Source organism: Aotus nancymaae, unplaced genomic scaffold, assembly GCF_030222135.1.
Source record: "Aotus nancymaae isolate 86718 unplaced genomic scaffold, 86718_ANA_hifiasm-v0.15.2.pri h1tg000007l, whole genome shotgun sequence".
In the NCBI taxonomy this organism is placed as follows: domain Eukaryota; kingdom Metazoa; phylum Chordata; class Mammalia; order Primates; family Aotidae; genus Aotus; species Aotus nancymaae.
The window spans coordinates 54,872,215-54,888,612 of record NW_026988418.1 but is presented as its reverse complement, the minus strand read 5'-3'; the positions used below and the strand labels follow the sequence as shown (position 1 = coordinate 54,888,612).

The 16,398-nt window shown below is 39.6% G+C and overlaps 1 protein-coding gene across 6 annotated transcripts in view; it reads left to right on the top strand.

The window, feature by feature from the left end:
- The window catches only part of PDE4DIPP2 (PDE4DIP), a 295,357-nt gene that overhangs the window by 181,016 nt on the left and 97,943 nt on the right, over positions 1 to 16,398 (top strand). For all 6 annotated transcript variants that reach the window (XM_064372639.1, XM_064372637.1, XM_064372638.1 and 3 more), the window contains 3 exons: positions 8,818 to 8,941; positions 9,133 to 9,308; positions 16,108 to 16,225. In XM_064372639.1, coding sequence (XP_064228709.1) covers positions 8,818 to 8,941; positions 9,133 to 9,308; positions 16,108 to 16,225 — 418 coding nt within the window. The remainder of the gene's footprint in view (positions 1 to 8,817; positions 8,942 to 9,132; positions 9,309 to 16,107; positions 16,226 to 16,398) is intronic.

Here is a 16,398-nt window from a genome sequence, read left to right as displayed (position 1 = left end):
GGCTGGCGCAGTGGATTGCTCAGATTTCGGCGCTGGGAATCAACAAGTTGGACGTCCGCTCAGAGACCTAGTTAGAAAGTCAGTAAATACAAAGACGACAGAGGGATAAATATATAATGAAGGGAAGAAACCAGCCTAAAAAGGCAGAGAATACTCAAAATCAGAATGCCTCTCCCTCTACAGGGGATTGCAAGTCCTCATCAGTAACGGAACAAGGCTTAATGGAGAACGAGTGCGCTCCAATAACAGAAGCAGGTTTCAAAAGGTGGGTGATAAGAAACTTCTGTGAATTAAAAGAACTTGTTCTAACCCAATGCAAAGAAACTAAGAACCTTGAAAAAAGGTTTGACGAAATGTTAATGAGAATGGACAATTTAGAGAGGAATATAAGTGAATTGATGGAGCTGAAAAACACAACATGAGAACTTCGCGAAGTATGCACAAGTTTAAACAGTCAAATTGATCAAGCAGAAGAAAGGATATCAGAAGTCGAGGACCAGCTCAGTGAAATGAAACGAGAAGACAAGATTGGAGAAAAAAGGATAAAAAGGAATGAGCAATGTCTCCAGGAAATATGGGACTATGTGAAAAGACCTAATTTACATTTGATAGGTGTACCTGAATGTGACGAAGAGAATGAATCCAAGTTGGAAAATACTCTTCAGGATATCATTCAGGAAAACTTTCCCAACCTAGCAAGGCAGGGTAATATTCAACTCCAGGTAATACAGAGAACACCACAAAGATATTCTTCAAGAAGACCAACCCCAAGGCACATAATCGCCAGATTTATTAAGGTTGAAATGAAGGAGAAAATACTAAGGGCAGCCAGAGAGAAAGGTCAGGTTACCCATAAAGGGAAACCTATCAGACTTACAGCAGATCTCTCAGCAGAAAGCCTACAAGCCAGAAAAGAGTGGGGACCAATATTTAACATCCTTAAAGAAAAGAACGTTCAACCCAGAATTACATATCCAGCCAAACTAAGCTTTATAAGCGAAGGAAAAATTAAATCTTTTGCGAACAAACAAGTACTTAGAGAGTTCACCACCACCAGGCCTGCTTTACAAGAGCTTCTGAAAGAAGCAGTATACATATAAAGGAACAACCAATATCAGCCTTTCCAAAAATATATCAAAAAGCAAAGAACATTAACACAATGAAAAATTTACACCAACTAATGGGCAAAACAGCCAGCTAGCATCAAATGCCAGTATTAAACTTACATATATTCTAATTGGATAAAAAGCCAAAACCCATCAGTATGCTGCATACAGACCCATCTCACGTGCAACGATACACAAAGACTCAAAACAAAGAGAAGGAGGAAGATTTACCAACCAAACAGAGAGTAAAAATAAACAAATAAACAAAAAGCAGGAGATCCAATTCTCACCTCTGATAAAGTAGACTTTAAAGCGACAAAGATCAAAAGAGGCAAAGAAAGACATTACATAATGGAAAAAGGATCAATGTAACAAGAAGAGCTAACGATTCTATAGATCAACAAGACAGAAAATTAACAAGGATATCCAGGACTTGAACTCAGACCCAGAACAAGTAAACTTAATAAACATTTATAGAACTCTCCACTTCAAATACACAAAACATACATTACCACCTCACACCTATTCCAAAAGTGACTACATAATTGGAAGTAAATCACTCCTCAGTAATCACATAGCATTTCATAGGTTTAAGTGAAATATTGGTTGGCTGCTTGTTTGTTATTTTCTTCCCTTATTCCTTCCTGTCTACGTCACTAAGTATAATTATTGGTATAAAAGAGGTTTTCAATACCCATTACTAAACTGCATTCTAGCCCGGGCAAGAAAGCAATACTCCCATTCTCTCTCTCTCTCTTCCTTTTTCTTCCTCTTCTTCATTCTTTTTTTCTTTCTTTCTTTCTTCTAAAAAAAAAAAAAAAGAAAAAAAAAAAACAATGATTAAAGAAATACTGGCCAAGATTTCCCCAAAAAACAACAAAAAAAGAGATGATATAAACTCTGTAATAAAAAAAAAATCAGTAGCATTTCTACACACCAATAACATTCAAAATCAAGAAAGCAATTCCATTTACAATAGCCACTAAAATAATAAAATACCTTGGAATACATCTAACCAAGGAGGTGAAAGATCTCTACAAGGAAAACTATGAAATGCTGCTAAAAGAAATAATAGATGACACAGTCAAAGGGGAAACATTCCACACTCATAGATTGGAAGAATCAATATCATTAAAATGGCCATACTGCCTAAAGCGATCTATAGATTTAACACTATTCCTATCACACTACCAATGCCATTCATCAAATGACAATATCAAAGCCAGAGGCATCACACTGTCCAACTCCAAACCATACTACAAGGCTACAGTTACCAAAACAGCATGTTACTGGTACAAAAAACAAAACAAAACAAAACAAAACAAAAACACCTAGACCAATGGAACCAAATAGAGAACCCAGAAATAAAGCCACATACCTACAGCAATCTGATCTTTGACAAAGTCAACAAAAATAAGCAGTGGAGAAAAGACTCCCCTATTCAATGATGCTGGGATAACTGGCTGGCCATTTGGCCATTTGCAGAAGAATGAAACTGGGCCCCTACTTTTCAGCACCTATAAAAGTTAACTCAAGATGGATTAAAGATGTAAATGTAAGACTTCAAACTGTAAGCAGTGGCTCATGCCTGTAATCCCAGAACTTTGGGAGGCCGAGGCAGGCGGATCACAAGGTCAAGAGATCAAGACCATCCTGGCCAACATGGCGAAACCTGATCTCTACTAAAAAATACAAAAATTAGCTGGGCATGGTGGCATGCACCTGTAGTCCCAGCTACTTGGGAGGCTGAGGCAGGAGAATCACTTAAACCTGGGAGGCAGATGTTGCAGTGAGCCGAGATTGTGCCACTGCACTCTAGCCTGGTGACAGAGTGAGACTCTGCCTCAGAAAAAAAAAAAAAAAAGAATCCTAGAAGAAAACCCAAGAAACACCATTCTGGATATTGGCCTCAGGAATTTATGACTAAGTCCTCAAAACCAATTGCAACAGAACCAAAAATCAACGAGTGGGATTTATTTAAATTAAAGAGTTTTGCCCAGCAAAAGAAGCTATCGACAGCGTAAACAGACAGCCTCTAGAATCTAAAAAAAATCTGCAAACTAGCATCTGAACAATTGGACAATGAAAAACAAATAACCCCATTTAAAAAATGAGCAAAAGGCATAATCAGACACTTTTCAAAAGGAGACATACATATGACCAACAAATATATGAAAAATTGCTCCACAGAACTAATCATTAGAGAAATATAAATCAAAACCACAATGAGATACCATCTCACACCAGTCAGAATGTGTACTCCTAAAATGTCTAAAAACAACAGATGCTGGCAAGGCTGCATAGCAATGGGAATGCTTACATGCTATGCTGTTGGTGGAAAGGTAAATTAGTTCAGTCACTGTGGAAAGCAGTCTGGAGATTTCTCAAAGAACTTAAAACAGAACTACCATCCAACCCAGCAATTCCCTTACAAGGTATATATCCAAAAGAAAACAAATCTAGACGAGAGATCCAAGATGGCTGATCACTAGCAGCTCGGGATGTAGCTCCCAGAGAAAGCACACAGAACAAGAGGACACCACACTTTCAGACGAATTTTTGTTACCCATTGACCGGAAGATTCCCAGCGGAGGAGCCCCACGGGTCACCAGGGCGACTCTTGTGGCAGCACGATGGTTCTTGGTGCAGAGTAAATGGGACTGGGTCCCCTTTCAGTCGACATTTGGAGCTCCAGGAAGGCAGAGTCACCCATTTATCTGATTGAAGAAGGGACTCAAGAAGGAAGCCAGACTGGAGATTCCCGGGCAGAAAAGCACCACTAATCTTAATGCTGCTGTTTTGGCCGGCGCAGTGGGTTGCTCAGATTTCAGTGCTGGGAATCAGCAAGTTGGACGTCCACTCAGAGACCTAATTTGAAAGTAGGCAATTACAAAGATGACAGGTGGATGAATTCACAATGATGGGAAGAAACCAGCATAAAAAGGCTGAGAATACCCAAGATCAGAATGCCTCTCCTTCTACAGGGGATCACAGTTCCTTGTCAGCAACGGAACAAGGCCTGATGGAGAACGAGTGCATTCCATTAACAGATTTAGGCTTCAGAAAGTGGATAATAAGGAACTTTAGTAAGCTAAAAGAACACGTTCTGGCCCAATGTAAAGAAACTAAGAACCTTGAAAAAAGGTTTGACGAAATGCTAACGAGAATAGACAACTTGGAGAGGAATATAAGTGAATTAATGGAACTGAAGAACACAATACGAGAACTTTGGGAAGTATGCACAGGTTTCAACAGTCGAATTGATCAAGCAGAAGAAAGGATATCAGAGATCAAGGACCAACTTAATGAAATGAAACGAGAAGACAAGATTAGAGAAGAAAGAGTAAAAAGGAATGAGCAAAGTCTCCAAAAATATGAGACTATGTGAAAAGACCTAATTTATGATTGATAGGTATACCTGAATGTTATGAAGAGAATGAATCCAAGTTGGAAAATATTCTTCAGGATATTATTCAGGAAAACTTTCCTAATCTAGTAAGACAGGACAATACTCAACTCCAGCTAATCCAGAGAACACCACAAAGATATTCCTCAAGTAGAGCAACTCCAAGACACATAATCGCTAGATTCACTAGGGTTGAAATGAGGGAGAAAATTCTAAGGGCAGCTAGAGAGAAAGGTCACGTTACCCATAAAGGGAAGCTTATCAGACTCACAGCAGACCTCTCATCAGAAACCCTACAAACTAGAAGAGAGTGGGGGTCAATATTCAATATCCTCAAAGAAAAGAATTTTCAACCCAGAATCTCATATCCCACCAAACTAAGCTTCATAAGCGAAGGAAAAATAAAATTTTTCGTGAACAAGCAAGCACTCAGAGATTTCATCACCACCAGGCTTGCTTTACAAGAGCTTCTGAAAGAAGCACTACAAACAGAAAGGAACAACCAGTATCAGTCATCCCAAAAACTTGCCAAAACATAAAGAGTATCTCTATAATGAAGAATCTACATCAACTAATGGGCAAAATAGCCAGCTAGCATTAAATAACAATATTGAACTCACAAACATTAATATTAATTCTAAATTTAAATGGATTAAATGCTCCAATAAAAGATACAGACAGGTAAATTGAATAAAAAGTCAAAACCCATCAGTACGCTGTATCCAGATCTATTTCACAAGCAATGACATACAAAGACTCAAAACAAAGAGATGGAGGAAGATTCACCAATTAAATTGAGAGCAAAAAAAACCAAACCAAAACAAAAAAAACAAACAGGAGTTGTAACTTTCGTCTCTCACAAAATAGACTTCAATAGTAACAAAGACTAAAAGAAACAAAGAAGGACATCACATAATGGTAAAAGGGTCAATGCAACAACAGGAGTTAATGATTATAAATATATGTGCATCCAATACAGGAGCACCCAGATACATAAGACAAGTTCTTGATGACTTATAAAGAGAACTGGACTCCCGCACAATAGTAGCAGGAGATTTTGACACCACATTGTTAATATTCGATGGATCAATGACATAGAAAATTAATAGGGACATCTATGATCTGAACTTAGACCTGGAATAAGTAAACTTAGTGAATATTTATAGACTTCTCCACCCCAGGTCCACAGAACATACATTTTTCTCAGTATCACATTGCACCTATTTTGAAAGTGACTACATAAATGGAAGTAAATCACTCTTCAGCATTTGCATGGTATTTCACAGACTTAAATGAAATATTGGTTGGCTGTTTGTTTGTTATTTTCTTCCCTTATTCCTTCCTGTCTCCATTGTTAAGCATAATTATCGGCATAAAAGAGGTTTTTAACACCTATTTTTAGATTGCATTCCAGCCCGGGCAATAGAGCAAGAATCCTGTTCTCTCCCCCTCTTTTTCTTTCTCTTTCTTTCTTTCTCTTATTAAAAAAAAAAAAAAGAAAGAAAATGCAGATTTAGAAACTTCACAGATATGCATTTTAACTCAAAAGCAACATTAATTAAGCATGCACTGCAAAATGGAAATCATACTGCCCCCAAGAGTGTGAAAATTAATACAGAAGGATTGTTATCATTGAAGAGTTTGCACTCTAGAAGAGAAGCTACATAAAAATAAATATAAAATTATATAAAAATTTCAAAATATAGTAAAAATTATCAGATTATTAAATTGTATTATTTAATAAGAATTTTCAGTTAGGGGACCCATAGTGTTCAATTTGGTTTTCTTAAAAAAAAAAAAAAAGAAGAAGAAGGTCCTTACACACTCTTGCCTGGACAGTGGACCCCTGGCTTCCAATATTCTGGGAGCTGAGGGTGGGAAAAGGCTGGGGATGAGGTCTCATCATTCAGCATCAGGCTATCATTTCTTTGCCATCTTCAGGATGCTGCCCATCCTTTCTGTTATCCCTTTGTGCAGAGAACCTCTTGGTTCACCTGTTTCACAGATTGAACCTCCAATCTTCTGCAGGGAGAGAAAGGAGACTGGGGAGGAATCTATCTGCTTCTGTCTAAGTCACCTGGGGCTGCCATAGCAAAATACCACAAAAAAAAAAAACAAAAAAAAAAAACAAATCTTATCAAAAAGACACATACACTTACATGTTCATTGCAGCACTCTTCACAATAACAAAGACATGGAATCAGTCTAGATGCCCATCAACAGTAGATTGGATAAAGAAAATGTGGTACATCAAATTTACATATACACTGTGGAATACTATGAAGCCACAAAAAAGAATGAAATCATGTTCTTTGCAGCAACACAGATGCCACTGGAGGCCATTATCCTAAGAAAATTAACGCAGAAACAAAAAATCAAATGTGGTAGTATGTTCTCACTTATAAGCAGGAGCTAAACAAGTACTCATGGGCACAAAAATAGCAACACTAGAAACTGGGGGCTACTACAGTGGGGAGGTGGGGAGTTGGGGAAGGGTTGAAAAACTAAGTATTGGGTACTATGCTCAGTACCTGGGTAATGGAATCATTTGTACCCCAACCTCAGCATCATGTAGTATACCCAGGTAGGAAACCTACACAGATAGCCCCTGAAGCTAAAATAAAAGTTGAAAAAATAAAAGAAAGTAAAATATGAATGCAAAAAAACAATGTTTTCAGATTATGTTCTGGGATCAGTACACAATCAATCTGATCTGGCATTCTTTCTGGATCTACAGTATTTCTTGATATTTAGGACAACAATCCAACATGGTCAAAATGTTTAAAACCAAATTAAATTATACACGGTGTGCTGATATTGCTAAACACATACTAAGGCATTAAATAAGACAATAGATTTTAGAAAAACTTAATAACAATTAGTAACATTTGAAATTCGTGTAATGCTTTGTTTTAAAAAAACTTTTTAAAATGTCATTTGAATTAGGTGACATTATTCTATTTTGGGAAATGAGAAAACTAAGGTGTATTCTTCTCAAATCAGTGGCAGAGCCCTTATCTTCTGGCATAAAGTTCAGGGTCTTCTGACTTCAAACAGCTGTAGTGTCTTAAATAAGGCATTCCTGGTTAATGGCGTTAACTCAGAAAATGTGTAACTTCCATTCTCTATCGATTGTAGTTAGTGGTTACCTATTGCACTAGCAAGGAAGATGGAGTCAAATATAGATTCAGAGCAAAAGTTGATTCTTGGGGTCTGCCTATTTGAGGGTCTTGGATTATAGCCTTGACTTTTGTCTCTTCTACAGCCAAGATCCTCATGCCTCCGAAAGCTATATCATGATAGGGGAGCTCAAGCTACATATAGCCCCCGGGATGGTATTGAGTAGTGTTGACTGTCCAACAAAGAATCCCGTAATCTTTAGGGAAGCATCATTTGTTCTCCTTGGACACATATTAAAGTATCTCTGGTCTTAGTGCCCCATAAGCCTATATACTTCGATATTCTTTGTTGTCCTGAGAACAAGAAGATGTCCCATGGTTCTCAACAAATGGCTCAAAGCAGGAATAAAACCAAAGAGGAATCAAAATCATTCAGCATCTGATATTGCCCCCCAATTTCTAATCCCTAGACATCTAAGAGCAGCTGTTGTTCACTATAAATAAACTGGTGATACCTACCCGCCTGGACATTCAATCCTAGGGATATCAGACAGGCAAAGCTCAGCCAAAATCTTGAGCTTTCATGGATTAAATGTCTCTGCATGGGATCATGGAAAAGCTGGGTAGAACTCTGGATAGGTAGCACAGATTTAGGGCAGCCTACTATGAATTACTGGCCTTAAAGGAAGAGAGCATTTCTGTGTCTGCCCAGATGGATATTCTGTACCAGCAACCTGAACGGAAAGAACACTTGAATTTCAAATAGCAGGAAAAGCAAGGAACAAGCAAAGCATCCTGGGAAGCAGAGTCGATGGAAGAGTCCCAGGAGAGATGGCAGTGAATGTAAACCACTTGATGACTACCTGCCTTCCAAATGAAAGTTCCCCCGGAAGCTATAGCAATAATGAAGCCACTAGGAAGTCAAGTATATACCACTTGACAAACAACAAAAAAGAGTTTCTAAAAGTTTGGAATGTTTTCAACCTGAAAAAGTTGAAGAGATCAGTTCCACTCCCACCACCACCCCCTGCAATAAAAAAAAAAAAGAGAGATCAGTTCCACAGATAACTGTAGAGAGAAAAAATGCTCCATTTTTCTTCTTATCAGTGTCACTCTGAATTACTGGAACAACCTTAATAGTTCTACTTGCTAAACTGTATATCTGGCTAATACTCTGTGGTTTTAGGGCTGACGTGGAGAATCTCAACAGTCAGAATGAAGCTGAGCTCCGACGCCAGTTTGAGGAGCGACAGCAGGAGACAGAGCATGTTTATGAGCTCTTGGAAAATAAGATCCAGCTTCTGCAGGAGGTGAGGAGGAATTCCCAAAGTCCATAGCTGGGGATACTCTTTTATTAATACTCCTTTTCCTACTGCCCTGCCTTCTGGCATTCACCTTTTCTGTCTCTACTTTCCTTCCCAAATTCATCCATGTTCCTGGGTCTTAGGGCTTCTAACCTAGGTAAAACCTTGCAGCCTCTCCGTTTTTGTTCTTTTTCCAGGAATCCAGGCTGGCAAAGAACGAAGCTGCACGGATGGCAGCTCTGGTGGAAGCGGAGAAGGAGTGTAACCTGGAGCTCTCAGAGAAACTGAAGGGAGTCACCAAAAACTGGGAAGATGTACCAGGAGACCAGGTCAATCCCGACCGATACACGGAGGCCCTGGCCCAGAGGGACAAGTAGGTGCCTTCAGTGCTCTTTTTGTCGCTTGTCTTTTGCCTATTTTCAAGGCATACAGCAGCTGCACTGTTCACTTTCAGGGACTGACAGTGGGAGCTTCGTTACTTCTAAGACTTTATGGGCTCACAACCAAAGATGTTCTTTTCAGGATTGAGTTTTCAATGGTATCCATTAAGAAAACTCATTTCTTGGATTCAGTGGGCAAATAGTGGCAAGCAAGAGACCTGGATTCACTTATTCAGCAAACATTTACTGGGCACATCACACGCCAGATACCAGGCTAAGCACTTCAGTTACAGAAACAAAAGACCTAGTTCTTCTCACCAAGAAACATGTTACATGATTTTAATAAGTTTCCTGATAGAAGAGCATGGGGTGCTCTGGGGAAATATTGGAGGGTCATCCATTCCACATTAAAAGAGCAAGGTGTCTACTATGGTCTGAATGTTTTGTGTCCCTTCTCCCGCCCCACCCCCCACCAGTTCGTATGTTGAAATCTTAACCCTTAAGGTGATGGCATTATGAAGTGGAGCCATTAGGAGGTGATTAGATGATAGAGACTGAGATGGAACCCTCATAAATGGGATTAATACACTTGTACAAGAGACTCCAGGGAGCTAGTTAGCCCCTTCTGTGTGTGAGGATATAGTGGGAGTGCACCCTTAGGAGCCAGATTGTGGATCTTCACCAGACACTGAATCTGTCAGTGCTTTGATCTAGGACTTCATCACCTCTAGAACTGTGAGAAATAAATTTTTGTTGTTTATAAGAGTTATGTGTAAAATTTTGATGCCACAAAAGAAATAGCACTTGAAGATAAATCCTCTCAGCAAGGCAGTTTACTTCTGTAGAAGGGTGTGCCTCATGGATGGATCAATGGTGAGTGCACCCCTAGACAAGGGAGGAAAAGAGGTCTTTTTCCTGTCAGAGGTCATACCTACTGCTGTATCATTCCCCTATTGGCTAGGGTTAGACTGCACAGGTTAGACCAATCCCCACTGGCTATTTTAAAGAGAGCAGGGGTAAGAGCTGGAGGAGCAGGGGGGGTAGTTTGGTGGGAAGGACAGTTAAGGGCAGGTCAGAGAAGGTACCCAGTGGTGACCTAGGTCAAAGCAGGTGACCAGAGCAGATGACTGGAGCAGGTGACCAGGGCAGATCACTAGGATGAGTCAAGACAGAAGAGGGGACTGGGGGAACAGATGTGAACTACTGATTAGAACTGGTGGAGAAGGCTGTTTACTGAAACTGCAAGGAAGTTAAACTTTAAAATGGAGGACAAAGAACTGAACATACTGACAGACTGATTCTTGGAAGAGAAATTGAGAACTCATTGTATCCAGTATAAGCCACCCAGTTTATGGTGTTTTGTTATAGCAGCCCAAACAGACTGAGATAATGCCATTGAAGGTTTCCCAGAGGAAATGAAATCTGAGCTGAGCTTTGAAGGATGAATAGGAGTTAGGATAAATAGGTAGAAAGTGGATAGGGAAAGGAAAGATTCTATGCAGAAGGAGAAACTATGGAGGGAAGACACAGGGAAAGGAATATTTCAAGAACTTTAAATAATTATACATAACTGGAGCAAGTGGAGGACAAGTAAGAGGTAAGTTGTTTTGGGAATAGGGGTCTGACTGTGCTAGCTTTGTACACCATTAAAGGAACTTGGGCTTTGTCCTGAAGGTAACTGGGCAATTGTTGAAGTCAGCACTATCTACTGTCTGGGTTACTGCAGAAACCTTCTAGAAGCCCTCTCTGCTTCAATTCCTGTTCCTCTCATTGTCTCAACCTAATAATTAAGAGCAGTTCTGAAACAGATAATTCAACAACAACAAATTGGCAAATAATTTAGTCTCTTAGGTGCATAAGACTGTAGTGGCATAAAAAGCTTTAAGGAGCTTTTAACTGAATAGGAAAAAACCACATGTACACACTGTGACCAATGTGATCTTTCCAAGACATTAATTTAATTGCACCATCACAGAACCATTTAAGAAGCTTACCAATACCTTCAGGAGATAAGATCCATACTCCTCATGTGGCCATCAGAGCCTTTTATGATGTGACCTCTGCTTTCTCCCACACTCCTCAGTCCCCAGCACTCCTGCACACTTCATTCAGGCCAAGCTAGTAATAACAATGATGGCTAAGCTTTCTTGAGCAGCTCCTACTATCCAGCTGAGTACTTTGTGTTCTTATTTAACAACCCCATGAGATATGAATTATTATACTTTATCAATGAAAACACTGGCATTTGGAGAGTTGTGTCACACGGTTTCAGGGATTGCTGACATCCAAACCCTGAATCCGTACTGCCTCCAGAAGCATAAGAAGCTATGGCCAGTCTCCAGAATTTTGCTCATGCTTTTCCTACTGTGGGAAACGTCTGCCAACGTTTTCCCTTCTAGTGAACCTCACTAAGGCATCAGTTGTCATTTCTTTGAAGGCTTTGTGGTAGCAGAATGAAGTTTCTGTATTGTTTCTTTGTTTTACGTATCTATATACATATCGTACAATTACCAGTATGGTGTTGTATTTACTTTCAGATTTTCCCTACTAGATTCCCCAAGACTGTCTCATATTTGAACTCCAATAAAAAAAAAACTAAACTAGAAAAACAAAACCCCAAGAAAAGCACATGCACATCTGAAAATAAATTGAGGCAGATGGCCTTGCACAATTTTGGAGAGTAGAACAGATCCTTTGTGGAGACTGAGGGTCAAAGAGATGAGTGAGGTTTGAGGTTTAAGAAAAGTAGAGATGTTGTAGTGCAGATACCATGAGAGAATTTCATGTGGAGTCCACATTTCTCCTTCTCATCATCATTGCAGTTTACATTTGTATCATGTTTTTAAGGTTTTTTGTTTGTTTTTGATTTTATTTTTGAGATGGAGGCTCACCCTGTTGTCCAGGGTGCAATGCAGTGGCACGATCTCAGCTCATTGCAACCTCTGCCTCCTGGGTTCAAGCAATTCTCCTGCCTCAGCCTCCCCAGTAGCTGGGATTACAGGCATGCACCACCACACCCAGCTAATTTTGTATTTTTAGTAGAGATGGGTTTTCACTATGTTGGTCAGGATGGTCTTGAACTCCAGACCTCAGATGATCTGCCCGCCTACACTTCCCAAAATGCTGAGATTACAGGCATGAGCCACCATGCCCGGCCCAATGCTTTTAAGTTTTTAAAGTTATTTGTGCTCGGCGTGGTGGCTCACACCTGTAATCTCAGCACTTCGGGAGGCCAAGGTGGAAGGATCATGAGGTGAAGAGATCAAGACCATCCTGGCCAACATGGTGAAACCCCTTCTCTACTAAAAATACAAAAATTAGCTGGACATGGTGGCATGCACCTGTAGTCCCAGCTACTCAGGAGGCTGAGGCAGGAGAATCATTTGAACCTGGGAGGCAGAGGTTGCAATGAGCCAAGAATGTGCCACTGCAGTCCAGCCTGGCTACAGAGTGAGACTCCATCTCAAAAAAAAAAAAAAAAAATTGTATCTTATTCCCAAATGTTAGTTGATACTCACACTCTAAATGAATTTATAATTGGTTTGTTTATGAAATTCTTACTTGACTTTCTGGTGCCCCTCACCTTTCTGCCAAGCTATTTTCTCCCAAGGCGCTATCATTTTCTGATACACTTGTACAGAAATAGTAATCACAACTGGAAACATTTCACCTAGTACCCAGCACATTTTCAAGGACCTGGACAGAACCTTACTCTAATATATACAAACAGAGAATATGCCTAGCACATAGATGATCAATAACCTTATATGAACCCATGGTTTGTATACTTCAGCACAGTATTTATAACTTAAGAGTCTGAATTTTCAGTCTCTTCTCCAGCCATTGCCTCTTCTCCCTGGCCTTTGTTCCAGTGACTCTTCCCAAATTGTACACTGGGTCTTCATGCCTTCATTCCTTTGTTCAATCTCTTCCTTCTGAGCCTGGAAAACCACCCATGTCTTTGCTATTGTAAATAGTGTGCAGTGAACATTTGCATGTATATATCTTCATGGTAGAGTGATTTATATTCCTCTCGATATATACCCAGAAATGGGATTGCTGAGTTGAATGGTAGTTCTGCTTTCTATTCTTTGAGGAATTGCCATACTGCCTTCTATGATAGTTGAACTAATTTACACTCCCCTCAACAGTGTCTAAGTGTTTTCTTTTCTCTGCAGCCTCACTAGCGTCTGTTATTTTTTGACTTTTTAACCATAGCCATTCTGGCTGGTGTGAGATGGTATCTCACTGCAGTTTTGTTGGCATTTCTCTAGTGATCAGTGTTATTGAGCTTTTTATCATATGCCTGCTGGCTGCATGTCTGTCTTTTTAAGTGTCTGTTTGTGTTCTTTGCCCACTTTTTAATGGGGTTGTTTTTCTCTTGTAAATTTGTTTACATTTCTTATAGACACTGAATATTAGACCTTTGTCCAATGCATAGTTTTCAAATATTTTCTCCCATTTGGTAGGTTGTCTGTTTACTCTGAAACCACACAATCTTTTTTTTTTTTTTTTTTTTTTGAGACAGAGTTTTACTCTGTTGCCAGGGGCCAGGCTGGAGTGCAGTGGAGCAATCTCGGCTCACCGCAACCTCCGCCTCCTGGGTTCAAGCAATTCTCCTGCTTCAGCCTCCTGAGTAGCTGGGACTACAGGCGCACGCCACCACGCCCAGCTAATTTTTGTATTTTTAGTAGAGACGGGGTTTCACCATGTTGGCCAGGATGATCTCGATCTCCTGACCTCATGATCTGCCCGCCTCGGCCTCCCAAAGTGCTGGAATTACAGGCTTGAACCACCACGCCCAGCCATCAGACAATCTTTAAAATCTCTTTCCCCGAGCATTGCTACACTCCTTCAAGTCAAATGAATCATTTATTTATCTTTCTTCCTATAGCTCTATGGTAGTACTCAGCATACTATATGGTACCTCTATTCTGGTAGCAAGTATTACATTCTATTACTATTATTTGCTTATATACAATCACACATCACTTAACTACAGGGATATGTTCTGAGAAATGCATCTTTAGGCAATCCATTCTTAATTGTATGCCCATCACAGAGTATGCTTACACAAACCTTGATGGGATAGCCTACTGCACACCTAGGCTATATGGTATAGCTTATGGCCTCTAGGCTGCAAACCTGTACAGCATATTACTGTACTGAATATGGTAGGTAACTGTAACACAATGGTGACCATTTGTGAATCTAAACATAGAAAAGATACAGTAAAAATACTGTATAAAAGATAACAAACAGTACACCTGTTTAGGGGACTGACCAGAATTGGAACTTGCTGGACTGGAAGGTGCTCTGGGTGACTTAGTGAGTGAGTCGTGGCGTGAATGAATGTGAAGGCCTAAAACACATTTTATAGTCATACAAAAATATTTTCCTTATATTCTTATTCTAGAAAAGGTTTATTCCTTTTTTAAATTTTTATTATTTTTTCTTTTTAAACTTTTTTATTAAAAACTAAAACACAAACATATACATTAGCCTAGGCCTACGCAGGGTCAGGATCATCAATATCACTGCCTTCCACCTTTAAATCTTGTCCCCTGGAAGGTCTTCAGGGACAATAACACACAAGGAGCTGTCATCTCTTATGATAACAATGCCTTCTTCTGAAATAGCTCCTGAAGGAACCGCTTGAGGCTACTTTACAGTTAACTTTTTTTAATAAGTAGAAAGAGTACACTCTAAAACAACAGTAAAAGTATAGTATAGTAAATACATAAGCCAGTAACATTTATTATCAAGTACTACATACTACACATTTATTATGTATAGTTACATTTTTATACAATTGTCAGTGCAGTAGGTTTGCTTGCACCTGTAATGCCACAAACAAGTGAGAAACGCATTGCACTATGGTGTTACTGCAGCTAGGGCTTTACGGGGCGATAGGAATTTTTCAGCTCCAGTATAATCTTATCGGACCACCATCATTCATGCAGTATGATGACATAATGTTGACAGAAACATTATGTGGTATGTGACTGTAGCTGTGTGTCTCCTTACTCTTCAAATCACTAGCACAAGTGCTAGAGGAATTTAAATTTTTGCAAAACAGAGACTGTACTTTTCTAACTCCATGTTCCCAGTACTTGATAGAGTGCATTGAGTACACAAAATGGTTATCCAAAAACCGTTTCTTGAATGGAACAGCCACCCCACCACCACCAAAAAATTCTAGGCCCTTATTACTAGAGTTAAATACCTGTGGTCTATAGATCCATGGATAAGCTTCAGGAGGTCCATGAACCTGGTGAAAATGCAAGCAAAAAAGTTGTCCCTGTGGCCGAGCATGGTGGTTCACGCCTATAATCCCAGCACTTTGGGAGGCCGAGGTGGGCGGATCACGAGGTTAAGAGATCGAGACCATCCTGGTCAACATGGTGAAATCTCATCTCTACTAAAAATACAAAAATTAGCTGGGCATGGTGGTGCACACCTGTAGTCCCAGCTACTCAGGAGGCTGAGGCAGGAGAGTTGCTTGAACCCAGGAGGCAGAGGTTGCAGTGAGCCAAGATCACGCCATTGCACTCCAGCCGGGTAACAAGAGCGAAACTCCTTCTCAAAAAAAAAAAAAAAAAAAAAGTTGTCTATGTATTTATTTGGGGCAGAAAATACATGGTTTTTTAAAGAAATGTATCAAAATGTTCAATGATCCAAAAGGGTAAAAATCTGCTATACTAGACCATGCTATTTTTGTAATGGGTTGAGAAATAAGGTAATAATAGTATCTTGATCATAATTATTGTCTTTACTTTTTCTTTGCTTCAGGAGAATTGAAGAACTGAATCAGAGCCTGGCTGCCCAGGAGAAGCTTGTAGAACAGCTATCTCAGGAGAAACAACAACTGCTACATCTGTTGGAGGAGCCAGCTAGCATGGAAGTGCAGGTAAGGTTTGGTCAGTATATCCAGACGCACTTGCTTCATGCTTTCATATGCCCTACTTTTTAATATCTAATTGTATTTGTTATCTGTTGCTGTGTAACAGATTACTACAAACTTCACAGTTTAAAACACTGTATATTTGTTATCTCATAGTTTCTTATAAGTCAAGAGTCCAG